Source organism: Rhinoraja longicauda, chromosome 5 (assembly GCF_053455715.1).
Source record: "Rhinoraja longicauda isolate Sanriku21f chromosome 5, sRhiLon1.1, whole genome shotgun sequence".
In the NCBI taxonomy this organism is placed as follows: domain Eukaryota; kingdom Metazoa; phylum Chordata; class Chondrichthyes; order Rajiformes; family Arhynchobatidae; genus Rhinoraja; species Rhinoraja longicauda.
This window is the reverse complement of record NC_135957.1, coordinates 14,242,196-14,261,718: the sequence shown is the minus strand read 5'-3', so window position 1 is coordinate 14,261,718 and position 19,523 is coordinate 14,242,196. Positions and strand designations below refer to the sequence as shown.

Here is a 19,523-nt window from a genome sequence, read left to right as displayed (position 1 = left end):
ATCAAGTTAGAAACATCGTCTGTCCATTCCCTCCACAGATGCTGCCTGATCCACTGAGTTCCTCCAGCACTTTGTTTTTTGCTCAAGATTGCAGCATCTGCATTTTCTTGTGTCTCCATTAATCAAGTTAGCTTTGCTCAGTCGATATATTTTTGAGTTGGAAGGTTAATGGTTCAAGACTCAGTATGAAAATCAGAGGTGCAAAGGGACTTACTTGGGAGTGCTGGTGCAGGATTCCCCAAAAGTTAATTTGTAAGTCGAATCGGTAGTAAAGAAGGCAAACGCCATACTACAATACAAAAACAGGGATGTAATGCTGTGGCTTTATAAGGCGCTGGTCAGAACGCATTTGGAGTATTGTGAGCAATTTAGGGCCCCATATCTGAGGAAGGATGTGCTGGCGCTGGAGAATGATCCCAGGAATGAGTGGGTTAACATACAGTGCCCTCCATAATTTTTGGGACAAAGACCCATCATTTATTTATATGCCTCTGTACTCCACAATTTGAGATTTGTAATAGAAAAAATTACATGTGCTTAAAGTGCACATTGTCAGATTTTATTAAAGGGTATTTTTATACATTTTGGTTTCACCATGTAGAAATTACAGCTGTGTTTATACATAGTCCCCTCATTTCAGGGCACCATAATGTTTGGGACACATGGTGTTTGTAATTGCTCAGGTGTGTTTAATTGCCTCCTTAATGCAGGTATAAGAGACCTCTCGGTACCTAGTCTTTCCTCCAGTCTTTCCATCACCTTTGGATACTTTTATTGCTGTTTATCAACATGAGGACCAACGTTGTGCCAATGAAAGTCAAAGAAGCCATTATGATACTGAGAAACAAGAATAAAACTGTTAGAGACAACAGCCAAACCTTCGGCTTACCAAAATCAACTGTTTGGAACATTATTAAGAAGAAAGAGAGCACTGGTGAGCTTACTAAACGCAAAGGGACTGGCAGGCCAAGGAAGACCTCCACATCTGATGACCGAAGAATTCTCTCTATAATAAAGCCCCAAACACCAGTCCGACAGATCAGAAACACTCTTCAGGAGTCAGGTGTGGATTTGTCAATGACCACTGTCCGCAGAAGTCTTCATGAACAGAAATACAGTGGCTACACTGCAAGATGCAAACCACTAGTTAGCCGCATAAATAGATTGGCCAGATTACAGTTTGCCAAGAATTACTAAACAGAGCAATCACAGTTTTGGAAAAAGGTCTTTTGGACAGATGAGGCAAAGATTAACTTATATCAGAGTGATGGCAAGAGCAAAGTATGGAGGAGAGAAGGAACTGCCCAAGATCCAAAGCATACCACATCATCTGTGAAACACGGTGGTGGGGGTGTTATGGTCTGGGCATGTATGGCCGCTGAAGGTACTGGCTCACTTATCTTCATTGATGATACAGCTGCTGATGGTAGTAGCATAATGAATTCTGAAGTGTACAGACACATCCTATCTGCTCAAGTTCAAACAAATGCCTCAAAGCTCATTGGGCGGCAGTTCATTCTACAGCAAGACAATGATCCCAAACATACTGCTAAAGCAACAAAGGAGTTTTTCAAAGCTAAAAAATGGTCAATTCTTGAGTGGCCAAATCAATCACCCGATCTGAACCCTATTGAGCAAGCCTTTTATATGCTGAAGAGAAAACTGCAGAGGACTAGCCCCCAAAACACAAGATTTCAACCATAAGCCAAAGATGGCTGCAATACAGGCCTGGCAGAGCATCACCAGAGAAGACACCCAGCAACAGGTGATGTCCATGAATTGCAGACTTCAAGCAGTCATTGCATGTAAAGGATATGCCACAAAATACTAAACATGACTACTTTCATGTACATGACATTGCTGTGTCCCAAACATTATGGTGCCCTGAAATGGGGGGACTACTTATAAACACTGCTGTAATTTCTACATGGTGAAACGAAAATGTTTAAAAATGGCCTTTATTAAAATCTGACAATGTGCACTTTAACCACATGTGATTTTTTCTATTACAAATCTCAAATTGTGGAGTACAGAGGCAAATAAATAAATGATGGGTCTTTATCCCAAACATTATTGAGGGCACTCTCTGATGAGCGTTTAATGGCACTGGGCCTGTACTCGCTGGAGTTTAGAAGTATGAGGGGGGACCTCATTGAAACTTATCAAGTAGTGAAAGGCTTGCATAGCGTGGATGTGGAGAAGATGTTTCCATGTGGGAGATTCTAGGACCAGAGGTCACAGCCTCAGATTAAAAGGACGTTCCTTTAGAAAGATGAGGAGGAATTTCTGTGGTCAGAGAGTGGTGAATCTGTGGAATTCATTGCCACAGAAGGAGGCTGTGAATGGATTTATTTAAGGCAGAGATAGATAGATTCTTGATTAGTCTGGCTGTCGGGTTATGGGGAAAAGGCAGAAGAATGGGGTTGAGCGGGCGAAATCAATCAGCCATTATTGAATGGAGGAGTAGACTTGATGGACCGAATGGCCACAATTCTGCTCCTATCACTTATGAACATGATCTTATGAACTTATAATTGAACATATTTGGACTGATAGTGATAGGTTAATAGTTAAGGATATCAGGAGAAGAGAAGACAGCTGTTTCTCTTCCAACAGATGCAGCCCAACCTGAGCATTTACAGCATTTTTTGTTTTTAATGTCAGTTAAACATCAAACCTGAAAGCTGGAATGTTTCTGTGCCATTTCCCCTGCCATTGCCTAGGAATCTTTAAATTTGTGAAGTCTTTGGAGTGTGATTTGAATCAGCAACCTTTTGAATGTTTCTGAGCTAAAGCTGACATTGTAGATGAAAACAAGGTGATAAAGACCTAGAGTTTCATTGGTAGAGCTGCATTCTTTTTAACCTCATGGCAATCAATATGTGTCTTTTTAGAGCTTCAGGATGTTCCTCCCAGGGTTTACCAAAGTTGTGTCGAGTGACTTGTGTGGATGACTCCATAGATGGAGTGGAACTTTGGTAATGTGTATGCTCCAGTGTTAATCTGAATTAATATTTGATGTGGAAAAACGGATTCCATTCATTACTTTACTGTAACTGGAAAGGAAACTAAATATTTCCAAAACATTTGTATTGTTGGAAAATTATTGCAATCGAGGTGCAATCTCACTCACTCTCACCGCCATTGCCCCCCTCGGTCTTTTACATTCCCTGACCATGTGGAATTAAGTAACAGCATTTTTAAGCAGTTGCCAGGATTTTTAATGTCCATGAGAATGTTTATTTGTCCATATAGAAATGTATGTTTTGGTACATAGATCTCAATGCACTTCAAAATAGAGAACTATAAATAGAAAATAGTTTTCCTGGTAGTGTATTCCTTGAGAATCTGGCATGTTTTCCTTTGGAAAGAGACATTACAGAAAATTATTTATTGCTAATTATAAGTACTTTGAAATGGCAATTCAAATTTGCTTAAATAAAAATGAAAGATCAAAGTGGCAGATGGATTAATCTATTTGCATATACCATAGCATTCTCCATCTCCATGTCTGTATCCCAGTAGTATCCTATCCCCACCTGACCCATTTCTATGCTTTGTCTTACTTAACCAGATGCTCTGCTCCCTATTCCATTCCACTTCCTGTTCTATTTTCTCGACCTTTCCTGTGCCTGTATATTTTGGTCTGTTTGTGTAGGAAAGAACTGCAGATGTTGGTTTAAATCGAAGATTGCCACAAAATGTCGGGGTAACTCAGCGGGACAGGCAGTGTCTGGAGAGAAGGAATGAGTGATGTTTCGCGTTGAGTCTATCATAATTTTTGTTTTAATCCATTTGTTGCAGTCCCATTCTGTCCTCCCTCCAGCTTGTTGTGCCATTGCCTGGTCTGTGCTTGGTCTCACCGATGTAGCAGCGGCCACATCGAGATCACCTAATACAGTAGACAAAGTTAGAGGAGTTGCATGTCAATCTGTGCCTCTGCCAAACAACTCTTCCAGGTGAGGCTGAGATTCACATGCACCTCCAGTAACATTAACTGCGCTTGATGTGGCCTCTCTAGCGGTGAGACCAAGTGCAGACTAGTTGACCGCTTTGTGGAGCACCTGTGCTCTGTCTGCCATGGCTACCTGGAGCTCCCAGTTTCTAACCATTTCAATTCTAGTTCCCATTCCCACAATGACTTGTCTGTCCTCAGCCTCCTTACTGCCCTGGATGCAAACTAGAATGCAAACAAACCAAATGCAAACTAGAGCAACAGCAAGTCATATTGTACCCTGGTCGTCTTCAACCTGAAACATCATCTGTCCATTTCCTCCACAGATGCTGCTTGACCTGCTGAGTTCCTCCAGCACTTTATGTTTTGTTATGAATATAACCTGACCAGTAAAATGTTCACATTTTGAGGGACATCATTATTCATTCAGATAATTGTTATGATGTTGTTTGGAATTGGATAGGGGTAATTTAAAATACATTAAAGTTAATTTGGCATTCTGTTGTGGTCATTGCACCTGTTAGGGATTGCCTTTTTGGCAGTGGTAGAAGATGAGTTCATTCACATGTTATAGGGAAATAAATGGGGGAGTGGGACTGATGGGATTACTCTGAGAGCTGGTATTGAATCAAAAGGCAATTAGTCTCCTTTGTCATGATAAAAATGTGAGAAAATATGAAACATGACTGAATTAAATTCCTCCGTGATAGGGCTCTAACCCTACGCCTTCTAAGATTTAATGTGAATTGGGACGTGCATTGGGGTGAAATGTTAACTATAATAATGTTTGTCAGTAAACTGTCCTAATACTTTCCTTGGCATTCCTTTAAGGTGAAGTAATGCTTGTGCTTTTGTTCTGTTTCAGCCAAACCATTCACAATTAAAGTGAAGCAGATGCGGCTCCACAAGGAAGACTTTGAAATCCTGAAAGTTATTGGCAGAGGTGCATTTGGCGAGGTAAGCATTCTCCAGCTTGGTATCATCAACAGAATGTGTGTATTCTGGAAATTCACACATGGTTGCATGGAAAACTGCTTGAGTGCACTCATTGACATGTGCTGCTCAACTTGCACCTGACTTCAATTTGGTTGTTCCTGGATGATTTGGAGCAGTTGTGTGGTTCTCTCTGTATTTCAATTAGATTCAGGAGTAGTGGCTATGAAGATGCTTGGTATTTAATTGCCAAATCCAGTTAACGAAGAGAGATCAGTTCGTCAAGGTTCTGTATTAATGCAGCATGTATTTATTGCAAAATCAACCTAGAGGTTTTTGAAAAGTTGCTTATAGTAGAAATATTAAAAGTCACGCACATTCACGAGTCTTTCCATTGACCCCCACAAAAGTTATGAATTCACAAGCAAAACTCTCAAACCTGTCTCACACATTCTCTTCCTATTCCTAGCCTTTGTTACAACCATCTACTTGTCAAACCCCCCCCCCCCGCTGCCCAGGTTGACCTATTGAGTGCCACACGTTGTCGTGCCTGTCGCCGTTTCCAACTTTCTTCTCTCCCCTCCTACAATCGGTGGTGGGGAAGATGCTGGAGTCAATTATTAAAGAGGTAATAACGGCACATTTGGATAGCAGTAAAAGGATTGGTCCAAGTCAGCATGGATTTATGAAGGGGAAATCCTGCTTGACTAATCTTCTGGAATTTTTTGAGGATGTGACAAGTAAAATGGATGAAAGAGAGCCAGTGGATGTCGTGTATCTAGACTTTCAGAAAGCCTTTGATAAGGTCCCACATGGGAGATTGGTGAGCAAAATTAGAGCACATGGTATTGGGGGTAGGGTATTGACATGGATAGAGAATTGGTTGGCAGACGGGAAGCAAAGAGTAGGAATAAACGGGTCTTTTTCAGAATTGCAGGCAGTGGCGAATGGAGTGCCGCAAGGCTCGGTGCTGGAGCCGTAACTATTTACAATATAAATGATTTGGATGATGGAATCAGAAGTAACACTAGCAAGTTTGCAGATGACACAAAGCTGGGTGGCAGTGTGAACTGCAAAGAGGATGTTAAGAGGTTGCAGGGTGACGTGGACAGGTTGAGTGAGTGGTCAGATGCATGACAGATGCAGTATAATGTAGATAAATGTGAGGTTATCCACTTTGGCGGCAAAAACAAGGAGGCATGTTATTATCTCAGTGGGGTCAGATTAGGTAAAGGGGAGGTGCAATGAGACCTGGGTGTCCTTATGCACCAGTCACTGAAGGTAAGTGTTTGCAGGTACAGCAGGCAGTGAAGAAAGCTAATGGCATGTTGGTCTTCATAACAAGAGGATTTGAGTAAAGGAGCAAAGAGGTCCTTCTGCTGTTGTATAGGGCCCTGGTGAGACCACATTTGGAGTATTGTGTGCAGTTTTGGTCTCCTAATTTGAGGAAGGACGTCCTTGCTATTGGGGCAGTGCAGTGTAGGTTCACGAGGTTAATCCCTTGGATGGCGGGACTGTCATGAGGGAAGATTGGAAACACTGGTCTTGTATTCACTGGAGTTTGGAAGGATGAGAGGGAATCTTACAGAGACATATAAAATTATAAAGGGACTGGACAAGCTAGATGCAGGAAAAATGTTCCCAATGTTGGGGGAGTCCAGAACCAGGGGCCACGGTCTTAAGAATAAAGGGGAGGCCATTTAAAACTGAGGTAAGAAGAAACTTTTTCACCCAGAGAGTTGTGAATTTGTGGAATTCTCTGCCACAGAAGACAGTGGATTCACTGGATTAATTTAAAAGAGAGTTAGATAGAGCTCTAGGGGCTAGTGGAATCAGGGGATATGGGGAGAAGGCAGGCACAGGTTACTGACTGTGGATGATCACTATGAATGGCAATGCTGGCTCGAAGGGCCAAATGCCCTCCTCCTGCACCTATTTTCTATATTTCTATGTTTCTATGTAATCAGTCTGTAGAAGCGTCTCGACCCGAAACGTCACCAATGTGATACTGGTACATTTTCATCTAACTTGTATAATACAATGAAACCAGTTGTCCGTCTTGAAAAGCCACAATGTGACTGTCTGTGGTATTATGTTTCACTACGGCAAATTGAACATCAGATTTTCTCTTTGCAGAAATGTTGCAAAAATTGCTGTTGTAAAGTTTGCAAATGCGCCAGCAAGCTTGCATACAGTGGGGAAACAGCAAATGAGACAGACTGTTTCAGTGATGTTAATTTTGAGGAATGAAATTTGCCTGGGACAAGCAAATTGGTTGTTTGCATTGCCATTGTACGGGGATCGCTGATCGGCACGGACTCGGTGGGCCGAAGGGCCTGTTTCCATGCTGAATCTCTAAACTAAACTAAGCTAATCTAAACTTGTCAAGATGCTCTACATAAGTGAAATTGTACATTTTGATGGTAAAGTAGGCCATGTAGCTGATGTTGAGCATGCAGATTGTACGATTCAGTGAGGGGCTATTCATTCTGCTGCTGCATTCTTCTGCAGTTATATTCATGGCACAAATGTGTTAATTTCAGCTATCATAGATCTTTGGCATACTGTTGCAATTTAACAAAAAATCGCATCAGATTTTCTTCTACAACAGCAATATTGTGGAGTAATATGTTATTCCATGCATTGTACCTTGTAAAAAGTTTGTTGGGACCTAAAGCAATTGAAAAAAACATTCATATGGACATATCTTCATTATCAGTTTGAATAATTAACAGTTTATTGGAAAAATTATAAACAGTATTACTAAAAGCTAAATGTTAAACTTTCACAGTGCTAAACACAGCATTGGTTACTATTTATAGAGTTTTTCCAATATGCTATTATTCAAACTGATAAGTAGAATATGTCCATCTGAGTGGTTTTTCAATTGCTATGTTAAAATGAAACAGTTTTGTTAAAATGACAAAAAATACTGCATACTCTTTTTATTCAATGGGCTTTATTAAAATGTATCTGAATAAAGAATGTTACTTGATTAAAACTATAATTAGATTGTTACAAGCTGCTCATGAACACGATTAATATTAGGAATGCATTCCCATGACAATCTTGTTTTCAAGAGAGTTAGATTTAGCTCTTAGGGCTAAAGGAATCAAAGGATATGGAGAAAAAGCAGGAATGGGGTACTGATTTTAGATGATCAGCCATGATCATATTGAAAGGCGGTGCTGGCTCGAAGGGCCAAATTACCTACTCCTGCACCTATTTTCCTATGTTTCTGTTTCTGTGACATGATGCACTGTTGATTGATTGAATGAATGAAACATTGCTTTTTTTAAAATGGTACATGGTCAAATGGAGGTGCTTTTGAAGTGGCAGACCTGCACTTTTTATTTGTTTGTTGAAAATTGTGGAGCCCTGAGGAAAAATAATTGTAAGAAAATTCTGGGAAAGATTGACTGTATGTGATTGCATTTTGGGTGCTTTAATGAGCATGTCAAAGGACAGGAACATCAAAACTATTTTAACTTATTTTAAATGTCCTACTGCTTTTCAACTTAAATTACAGATCCATACTGCAATAATAATGATGTGTAATAAACATTTTGAAGACTCTCCAAGGATGACCTTTCATAAGTTTTTCAGTTCTGGAGCAAAATTACGCCATGTGGCCCATCTTTACCCCTCATTCCCCTTCTTCTGCCTTCTCCCCATAACCCCTGACACTCTTATTAATCAAGAATTTATCAATCTCCACCTTAGAAATGTACGCTGACGTCCTCCACAGCCGTCTGCGGCAATGAATTCCACTGATTCGCCACCCTCTGACTAAACAATTCCTCCTCATCTCCTTTGTAAAGGTACTTTTATTCTGAGGCTATGGCCTCTGGTCCTAGACTCACATACTTGTAGAAACATCCTCTCTACATCCAGCTTTATGGTAGCTTTTAAAGCAAAAAACTAACATTCATCCCTTCAACTTCTGTTTAGAATTTAACTTTTTATTCATTCTATTTTATTCTCTGCCACAGAGTGTTGTTTTAACATTCTTGCAATGATACCGTCAGGAGATCATTTCCCTCCATCGCTCATGTTGAGGGAAAGCAAGTGTAATTTGGAATTGCCTTCGACGCTCCTTTGATAACGTCAGTGTCCTGATCCTGATTCACAGTATAGGATTCCAGCATTGACATCAAAACTCACTCACATATCCCAGCAGCATGACCCGTGCTCTATCTAGGATCTGGCATATTTACTTCAGGCTTGGTCCTTCCATACTATGTAACAGAAGTAGCTCAGAGAGCACAATATCAAAGCAAGTATATTTGTGGCTCTGAGTGAGTTGGCAGCTAGTTAGAGGAAACTGATGCTTGCATGTGACTGTCAAAGATAAGCTGGAGATTTCTGGAATTCAAATAAACTTGTCAAAATATATTGCCAATCGAGCAATCAGATTTGGCTATGAAATCAATAACTTGGGGAGTATATGTTTAGTACTGTTCTGTACTGTCCAGATTTGCAACCAGCTCTCACTTTTTTGGGGCATTGACAGCTCCAAGTTCAACCCTTCGTATTCTCCAACTAATCTTTTCAGGGTGAAAGCAATAGGTTCCTGAACATCTGACTGTGATCTGTGAAGCTGGTTTTCTACAAAATCAAAAAACCGCACAGATAACATATGCCAATATTTATGAAATCTTATGTGTAACTATATCATTAAAAAAAATTATGCCATTTGATGACTTTTCATAGAACACACGGTTCCAGAAAGAACACAAAAATATGTGGAAACCTGGAGGAAAATAAATATAACCAACAGCTGGGAATAATTGACTGGCTATCTCTGTACATGATTATATTCTGAGAGCTTTAAATATGCATGTCATAGGATAGAACATCAGAAATATTTAGAGATTATTTTTAATTAGTTTAAGTGGTGCACTTGTGTTCAGCTATGAAAACGTGAACTTTCCATGATGCAAATTTTCATGAGCCGAAAAGAAGTGAACCTATAAATTATATAGCAATAGTTTCAGAGTTTCATTGGAGCTGAATGAAAAGGAGGAATTAAACATAGAACATTGAACAGTACAGCACAGGAACAGAACCTTCGGCACACAATGTCCATGCTGAACATGATGCTGTTAAACCAATCTCTTGTTGCTCCATATCCCCCATCCCTTGCATATCTAAAAACCTCAAATGGCACTATTGTATCTGCCTCCACCACCACTGCTGGCAGCCCGGAAGCACCCACCACTCTGCAAAGAAAAATTATGGGTCTCGACCCGAAACGTCACGCATTCCTTCTCTCCTAAGATGCTGCCTGACCTGCTGAGTTACTCCAGCATTTTGTGAATAAATACCACGTATCTCCTTTAAACATTGCTCCTCTCTCAGTCTTAGTTAGTCTTAGTTTAGTTGAGTTTATTGTTACGTGTACCGAGGTACCGTGAAAAGCTTTTTGTCGTGTGTTAACCAGTCAGTGGAAAGACAGCACATGATTCCAATCGGGTTGTCCAGAGTGTACAGAAACACAATAAAGTGAATAACGTTTCGTGCAAGGTAAAGTCCGATCAAAGATAGTCCGAGGGTCTCCAATGAGGTAGATAATAGCTCAGGACCACTCTTTAGTTGTCGATAGGATGGTTCAGTTGCCTGAAAACAGCTTTGAAGAAACTGTCCCTGAATCTGGAGGAATACGTTCTCACACTTCTGTACCTCTTACCTGATGGGAGAGGGGAGAAGAGGGAATGAGCAGGGTGAGACGTCCTTAATTATGCTGGTGACTTTGCCAAGGCAGTGAGAAATGCAGATTGAGTCAAGGTTGGTCGGTTTGCGTGATGGTCTGGGCAATGTCCACAATTCTCTGCAATTTCTTGGGCTGGTGGATGCAGCTGTTCCCAAACTGTGCTGTGATGCATCCTGATAAAATGCTTACTACAGCACATTTGTAAAAGTTGGTGGGAATTATTGGGGACATGCCGAACTTCCTAAGCCTTCTAAGAAAGTTGAGGCGTTGGTGTGCTTTCTTGGCCATTGCTTTGATGTGGCTGGAGCCTGGGCCTCGTGGGTTAGAGCCTCGCCGACCGGAGTCCCTCGGGCCGGAGCCTTGCGGTTCGACGAAGCCCACGGTCAATAGCCCCTGGCTCTGCAGAGCAGGGGCCTGGGTTGGCACCACGGAGGCGTCTGGAGAGGACCCGGCAGCGATGGTGGAGAGGTCGGTGCAATGCTGATGATGGCGCCGACCGACGGACGAGGACGGACCATGTGGCGGTGAGGACGCTGCTGCCGAGGGAAGGAACAAAGGAGGACCTGGCATGGGGGCACCACCATGAGGGATGAGGAGAGCAATGGGGACCCGGCTTGGGGGGACTGCCATGAGGGGGGGAGAACAATGGGGACCGCCGTGATGAGGGGAAGGGGGGAGAACAAGGGTGGACCTGGCGTGAGGGTACTTTGTGACTTTGTTAGTGCCGTTTATGGGCGACTATTTGCATACTTTGGGTATGCAAACAAAGAATTTCACTGTTGACTTGTCACATGTAACAATAAAGTAAAGTATTCATTCATTTGTTCATATCTATGCCGCTCATCATTTTATGTCCTTCTATCAGGTCTCCCCTCAACCTCTGATGTTCTAGAAAAAACAATCCCAAGTTTGTTCAACCTCTCCTTATAGCTAATTTCCTTGAATCCAGGCAGCATTCTGGTAAACCTCTTCTGCACCCTCTCCAAAGCCTCCATATCCTTCCAGTAATGGGAAGACCAGAACTGCACACAATATTCCAAATACGAGATTTGCAATACCATGGAGCTGCAACATGACTTGCTGACTCTTTATGCCCTGACTGATGAAGGCAAGCCTTCTTTCCCACACTATCTACTTGTGTTGCCACTTTCAGTGAGCTATGGATTTGGACTTCAAGATCTCTCAGTACATCAATGCTGTTAAGGATCTTACTGCTAACTGTATACTATTCCCTGACATTCGACTTCCCAAAGTGCAATGCCTCACACTTGCTTAGATTAATCTCCATCGCTCATTTCTCTGCCCATTTCTCTAGCTGATCTGTATCCCGTTATATACTTTGACAATCTTCCTCACTTTCTGAAACTACTATCTTGGTGTCATCTGTAAACTTACTAACTAACCCATCTACATTTACGTCCAAGTCATTTATATATATCACAAATAACAGAGATCCCAGCACTGATTCCTCGGAAATCAACTCAAAGACGAGTAGGTGTTAGATATCTTCAACCACGTTCACGCAGATAACTCCCCAGGGCCTGACGGGATCTATCCCATGTTATTGAGAGCGGCAAGAAAGGATTGGAGGGGTTTTGACATAGATCAGAATCAGTCCTCGAGGTTGGGTCGGAGCTGCGAGGCCGAGTCGGGCCGAGGAGGATGTTGGGCCGTAGTTCCGAGGACGATGTCGAGCCGGAGCCCTGAGGTTAAATCGGAGTCCCGAGGACAAGATCAGACCGAGTTCGAAGTCGTCGGGGCCAGGTCGGGCCACAGCCCCGTGGTCGAACCGGAGATCTGAGGGTGAGGTCGGGTTGGGCCGAGGCCGAGGTTATGCCGTAGCCCCAAGGACCAGGATGAGTCGAAGCCCTGAGGACGAGATTAGACCGGGACGAGGACGAGTCGGGCCGAGGATGAGGTCAGACCGGGACGAGGACGAGTCGGGCCAAGGATGAGGTTCGGGTCGTAGCTCCAAGGATGAGTCAGGCCGAGGATGAGTCGGAGTCCTGAGGACAAGGTCGAGTCAGGCTGAGGATGAGGTCAAGTCGGGGTCCCGAGGTAAAGTTGTAATTCCAAGGATGTGCCGGGCTGAGGACGAGGTCGGGCCGAGGACGGGTTCAGGCCGAAGTCGGGTCGAGGTGGATGGGACACGTTGTCAAGAACAAAGGGGGACCCGGTGTGGGTATCTGCTGAGAACAAAGTGGGAGTGGAAGGGATGAGTACTTTTTGTTGGCGCCTTTGTGGCAACTCTTTTGTGTAGTTTGTCTCTAAAAACAAAGATTTCACTGTACCTAGCTAGGTACAAGTGACAATAAAGTATCATCATTACTCTTCCTGTTCCAGGTGTCAACTTCTCTACATCGGCGAGACCAAGCGCAGGCTCGGTGATCATTTCCCTGAACACGTCTGCTCAGCCAGTCTTAACTTACCTGATCTCCTGGTTGCTCAGCACTTCAAGCCCCCCTCCCATTCCCAATCTGACCTTTCTGTCCTGGGCCTCCTCCAGTGTCAGAGTGAGGCCCAGCGCAAATTGCAGGAACAGCACCTCATATTTCGCTTGGGTAGTTTACATCCCAGCGGTATGAACATTGATTTCTCTAACTTCAAATAGCCCTTGCTTTCCTTCTCTATCCCCTCCCCCTTCCCAGTTCTCCCACCAGTCTCCTGCTACATTCTATCTTTGTCCCGCCCACTCTCGTGACATCAGTCTGGAGAAGGGTCTCGACCCGAAACTTCACCCATTCCTTCTATCCAGAGACGCTGCTTGTCCCGCTGAGTTACATCAGCATTGTGTGTCTACCGTCCTCCTCCTTGATGTGAACATGCAGTATCTCTAGCGTAATCACATCCTTCCTATAGAATGGCAACCAGAACAACACACAATCATTATCCTGCACACAGTGTTATACAGTGTGTTGGTGAGAGCACAGCTGGAGTAATGTGTAGGAAAATAACTGCAGATGCTGGTTTAAATCGAAGTTAGACACAAAATGCTGGAGTAACTCAGCGGGTCAGGCAGCATCTCAGGAGAGAAGGAATGGGAGACGTTTCGGGTCGAGACCCTTCATCAGACTGATGTAATGTGTGCAGTTGTTATCTTCTTACACAAGAAGGGATCTACTTGCTAGAGAAGGAGTACAAAGAAGGTTTGTCGGACTGATTCTTAGGTAGTTGGGACTGTGTTGGGAGAGTTGGAGGTAGAAATTAGAAGAATGAAAGGAGAACTAATTGAAGTGTTGACAGGGCTTGACAAGGTGGTGTGGGGAGGATGCTTTGTTTAGTTGGGGCATCTGGACCCATAGGTCTCAGGATGCAGAGTAAGTCATTTGGGAGATTTCTTCACTTAGAGGGTGATGAGCCTGTAGAAATGTAAGAAAAGACTAAATAGGCAGATGGAGCCAAGTGCAGGAGGGAAGGGGAAGGTAGATAGGTATGAGGGTGATAGGCAGATGAAAGCAGGTCAGAGAGTGTGATGTCTAGGTAATGAGGGATGGAGGGATGGAAAAGGTTAACAAAGGGAGAAAGACGCTGGTTGGACTGGTGGGGGTCAGAAAGGCACAAAGGGGCAGTGGGTTACGTGAAATTGGAATATTCATACCATTGGACTTTAGACGACCCAAGTAGAAAATTAATTAGGTGGTCTTATTCTGGCCTCACCATAGCAGTGGAGAAGGCAAAGGACAGACTAGTGTGGCAATGGGAAGCGGAATTGAAATAGCATGTGTCTTGGTGGCCATTTTAGACAGAGTACACAGAGATCATGGAGTCGTTGAAGAATGGTCTCTGCAAAAAACACAAAGCTGTTGACAAGAGGGGAAGATGTGGCTGGTGATGGGATCCCGTTGGAGTTGACAGACATGATGAAGGGCTGGTGAAGACCAGCGCACTGGAGAAGGGAGCAGAGTGAGAGTAGACATGTGGGAAATGGGAGAAATGCACGTGAGAGTTCCATCAGCTGTGGTAGTGGGCACGCCATGTTTCCTGAAGAAGGCAGATCAGAATTCCTGGAGTAAAAAGCCTCATCTTGAGAGCAGATGCAGCAGCGATAGAAACTGAGAGAAGGGGATAGTCTCCTTACAGGAGACTTTGTGGATGTGTAGTCGATGTAGCTGTGGAAGTCAATAAGTTTATAGTAGATATTGGCTTATAGTGTGTTTTTTGAAATGAAGACTAAAGAAATAGTCCAGGTAAATTTGAGAATAGGGAAAATTAGTGGCAAGGATGATAAAATTGATGATTTCCACATATCTGTCTACCTGGACATTTTCTCCCTTGGGTTCACCTGTCATATCCCCTCCCTAACCTGGTTCCAGTTGCCCTGCCAGATCCCCTCCCTAACCTGGTTTCAGTTGCCCTGTCATATCCCCTCCCTAACCTGGTTCCCTTCCTTATCTTGCTTTGTCTATCACCCATCAGTCTTTGGTTCATCCTTACCCACTGCCCTCCCTACTTGGCTCCTACTGCCTACTTTTGTCTTATGTTTTCACCCATAACCTACCAGCCTATCTCAACCCCCCCTCACCCAGCTTCATTTTTTAGATTTAGATTTAGAGATACAGCGCGGAAACGTGTCCTTCGGCCCACCGGGTCCGCGCCGCCCAGCGATCCCCGCACATTAGCACTATCCTACACACACTAGGGACAATTTATACATTTGCCCAGCCAATTAACCTACAAACCTGTACGTCTTTGGAGTGTGGGAGGAAACCGAAGATCTCGGAGAAAACCCACGTAGGTCACGGGGAGAACGTACAAACTCCGTACAGACGGCTCCCATAGTTAGGATCGAACCTGAGTTTCCGGCGCTGCATTCGCTGTAAGGCAGCAACTCTACCGCTGCGCCACCGTGCCGCCCTTATCACTCCTCCTCTCATATGGTCCCAGCTATATGGTCATATCACCCATCAGCCTCTGTCTCACTCCTCCCTCTCACTTCTGTACATTGATTATCTTCCCTCCACACTCTCAGTCCTGATGCAGGGTCTTGGCCTGATCTGTCAACTATCCCTGTGCCTCTATGCTGCTTGACCCTATGATTTTTCCCAACATTTCATTTTTTGCTCCAGGGATGCACCACTTTCCTTTTACCAATTACAAGAGAAAATCTGTTTTTCTGTTTGATCACACTTGATTGCTGTTGGCATCACTTTTGAGATTTATAATAAAATATGGGCTGATTTCTATGAAAGGAGAGTGGAGCACAAAAGAGAGGATTGTGTTAACAAACTTTCTATTAGCACATTCTTCCCCATTTGAAGCTTATGAGATATTTTAAACAGCATTGAGATATTAGAACCCAATATAGGTACTTTATTAAATGACCAAACATTAAAATTAACATTAAGGTTCATGAACTTTTCATCAACTTTGACAGAAAATTAATGCCAGATATTGTCATCAGCAGTGGGTTAATAACAATTCACAAGAATTCATCATAAATACACATTTTGTCCTTCCTCTAACCCTGCCTCTTACCTTCTGTGTGATGGATTCCATCCTGCAAAGGCAGCACAATCACTCTCCATTGCTCCATAAGCCTGGTCTTGGAACGGAAAGAAAACATAAACATTTCATATATGGCCTCTATAAAACATGTGAGAATCAAATTCCATTATTGTTTTAAATTTCTGGGTCAAATAGGTGAACTTGCATTGCATAACATTTATCACATTGTTATAAAGATGCTATTAATTGCTAGACTAGTTTCAGTAGCAATGTTAATGTGCAATTAAAATGCAAGACTTGCAAGATCTCAATGGTACCAGGGAGGCTAATGGCAAAGATGTTGTTTGTACCAAGCGAACCATGGAATGGTGTAAATCTGCGGGCAAATTTTGTAGATTTCCAGTTAAACACATCCCTTAATCCTCTGAACTTATAGCTAATTTGAATATAAACAAGGTTGTCAAGAGTGTTTTATTATCATATGTCCCAGATAGAACAATGAAATTCTTACTTGCTGCAGCACAACAGAATATGTAAACATAGTACACTGTAAATAATAGTAATAATCTGTTGCAGTTCAGAGCTTATTTGAGGTTGTAGTGTTTAATAGCCTGATGGTTGTAGGAAAGAAGCTGTTCCTGAACCTGGACGTTACAGTTTTCTGGCTCCTGTACCTTCTTCACAATGGCAGTGGTGAAATGAGTGTGTGGCCAGGATGTTGTGGGTCTCTGATGATCGTGGCTGCCTTTTTGAGGCAGCAACTCCGATAAATCCCTTTGATGGTGGGGAGGTCAGAGCCGGTGATGGACTGGGCAGTGTTCACAACTTTGTGCAGTCTTTTCCGTTCCTGAACGTTCAAGTTGCCAAACCAGGCCGTGATGCAACCAGTCCATATGCTCTCTACTGTACACCTGTAGAAGTTCAAGAGAATCCTCTTTGATATACTGAATCTCCTTAATCTTCTCAGGAAGTAGAGGCTGTGTAGAGGAAGTAGAAGGATGTGCTTTATTTACAATTGCATCAGTGTGCTGAGTCTAGGAAAGATCTTCGGAAATATGCACGCCCAGGAATTTGAAGTTTTTGACTCTCTCCACCATTGATATAAACAGGATGTGGGTCCTCACCTTTCTCCTCCAAGGTCTACAATCAGTTCATTGGTTTTACTGATATTGAGAGCCACGTTGTTGTGCTGGCACCATTTGGTCAATCGATCAATCTCAGTTCTATACTCTGACTCATCTCCATCTGTAATTCGTCCAACAACGGTGATGTCGTCGGCGAACTTGAAGATAGAGTTTGCACTGTGTCCGGCTATACAGTCATGAGTATAGAGTGAGCAGAGCAGGGGGCTGAGCACGCAGCCTTGTGGTGCTCCCGTGCTGATTGTTAATGAGGAAAGAAGTGTTTCTGCCAATTCGAACAAACTGCGATCTGTGGATGATGAAGTCGAGGATCCAATTGCAGAGGGATGCACAGAGACCCAGTTCCGTGAGTTTGGAAACCAACTTGGAGGGGATGATGGTATTGAACGCCGAGCTGTTGTCTATAAACAGCAGCCTGACACAAGTGTTTTTATTGTCCAAGTGGTCCAGTGCGGAGTGGAGAGCCAGTGAGATCGCATCCTCTATTGACCTGTGGTGACGGTAGGCAAACTAGTTGGTCGAGGTTCTTGTTGAGGTAGGAGTTGATAGGCACCATAACCAACCTCTCAAAGCACTTCATCACATGTCATAGATGGATTATTTTTCCAACAGGGCTTGGCCCACTATCAATATTGTGTAAGAAAATAACTGCAGATGCTGGTACAAATCGAACGTATTTATTTCACAAAATGCTGGGGTAACTCAGCAGGTCAGGCAGCATCTCAGGAGAGAAGGAATGGGTGACGTTTTGGGTCGAGACCCTTCAGACTGAAGAATATTGTGTACTATTTTAGAACAAAGGAAGTCATTGCTAAACATTGGAAGTATATCATAACGCACATCATTATGCTGTGCAGCCACATATCACAAGATGTGATGATCCTTGATCACACACTGGCTGGATGGCTCAGTGGAATGTAGTTCATAGGAAAGAATGTCAATAATGCAGTAGAGAATGCTATGATACCAAAATAGACTGAAAGATCGCTCGGTTCTATAACTTTACAAAGTTTAAAATACATACAGATTGCTTAACATTGTGACTCTCATTCTTTCTCTTACCATTTTAAACTGAAATGCTGGAAAACCACAATGGTCAGCCAAGCTAATGACTCCACTTGGCTGTATCAATTTCTTCAGGAGATTACTTTATGTTCAGAGCATAAAGAAGAAAATGAAATTTTTAGATGTTAAGAATTCTGTTGCTAATGTAGGCCAGAGGGGAAAAAAGATTATGGACATGTGGGTGTGCGTTATTGTAGATTTGGACTATATTTGTCACCTCACAGGTTCCTTGGCACATTTGTCTACTTCTTCTATGCTCCAACTGCTAAATTGGTTTGCCCACTCTACATCTAGATTAAAATCCCCTATAATTGACTGTATTACCCTTGTGACATGCTATTCCCTGATATATTTGCTATTTAGGTACCTATAGACAACTCCCTCTAATGCATCTGTACCTTGTTGTTTCTTAGCTCCATTCAAACAGGAAGTGCAAAAACAGAAAGAAAACAGAAAGAGTGCAGAATATGGTGTTACAGCTACGAATAAAGTTCAGTGCAGATAAAAAAAAGTGCAAGGCCTCAGTGAAGAAGATTGGGAGAACAGAGATACATCTGAAGCATATAAGAGTTCAGTTCAAGAGTCTGTTAATTCAAATTTAGAGCATTAAAGCTGAGTGGTTTCTGTCATTGTACAGTGCTAAAGAGTAAACTATTGAAACAAGAATCTGATCCAGGAATTATCTAACTGTTAGAATCCAACAACTAATTTAAGACCAGCTAGCAGCATTTGACCAAAAATTTGAACAGCAGTTGTGTATCAAATTTGCTAAAATAGGAACCCTACAAACTGCTGGTTTACAAAAAGAGACATATGCTGGAGTAACCTAGCGGGTCAGGCAGCATCTCCAGAGAACATGGAAAGGCACCATTTCGGGTTGGGACACAGCATCTCATATGGGGTAATTTACAACCCAACAGTATGAACATTGAATTCTCCAATTTTAGGCAACTAGCCTACAAACATTCTCACCCACCTTTTATCTCCCTCTCTCCCCTGCAACCCACCTGAATGCACACCCACTTCTTCCTTTCCCCTTCCCCCGTTCTCTTTCACTTGCATTCCTTCCGCTTGTTTCAGATTTCACGCCTTTTCTCTCCTTATCTCATTACCTTTTACCTTTTTATCTCTGGCTTTTGTCCAACTATCTGCCAATCAAGTCCTCCTCGCCTGTATCCACCTACCACTTGCAAAACTTTGTCCTTCCCCACCTCTCCCACTGTCCAGCTTTCTCTCCCACTTTAAACAATCAGTTTGAAGACTCCTGACT

The 19,523-nt window shown here is 42.8% G+C and overlaps 1 protein-coding gene across 10 annotated transcripts in view; it reads left to right on the top strand.

Annotated features, from left to right (window-relative positions):
- Positions 1 to 19,523, top strand: part of LOC144593414 (serine/threonine-protein kinase MRCK alpha-like) — a 324,476-nt gene that overhangs the window by 88,767 nt on the left and 216,186 nt on the right. For all 10 annotated transcript variants that reach the window (XM_078398926.1, XM_078398934.1, XM_078398929.1 and 7 more), the window contains exon 2: positions 4,821 to 4,912. In XM_078398926.1, coding sequence (XP_078255052.1) covers positions 4,821 to 4,912 — 92 coding nt within the window. The remainder of the gene's footprint in view (positions 1 to 4,820; positions 4,913 to 19,523) is intronic.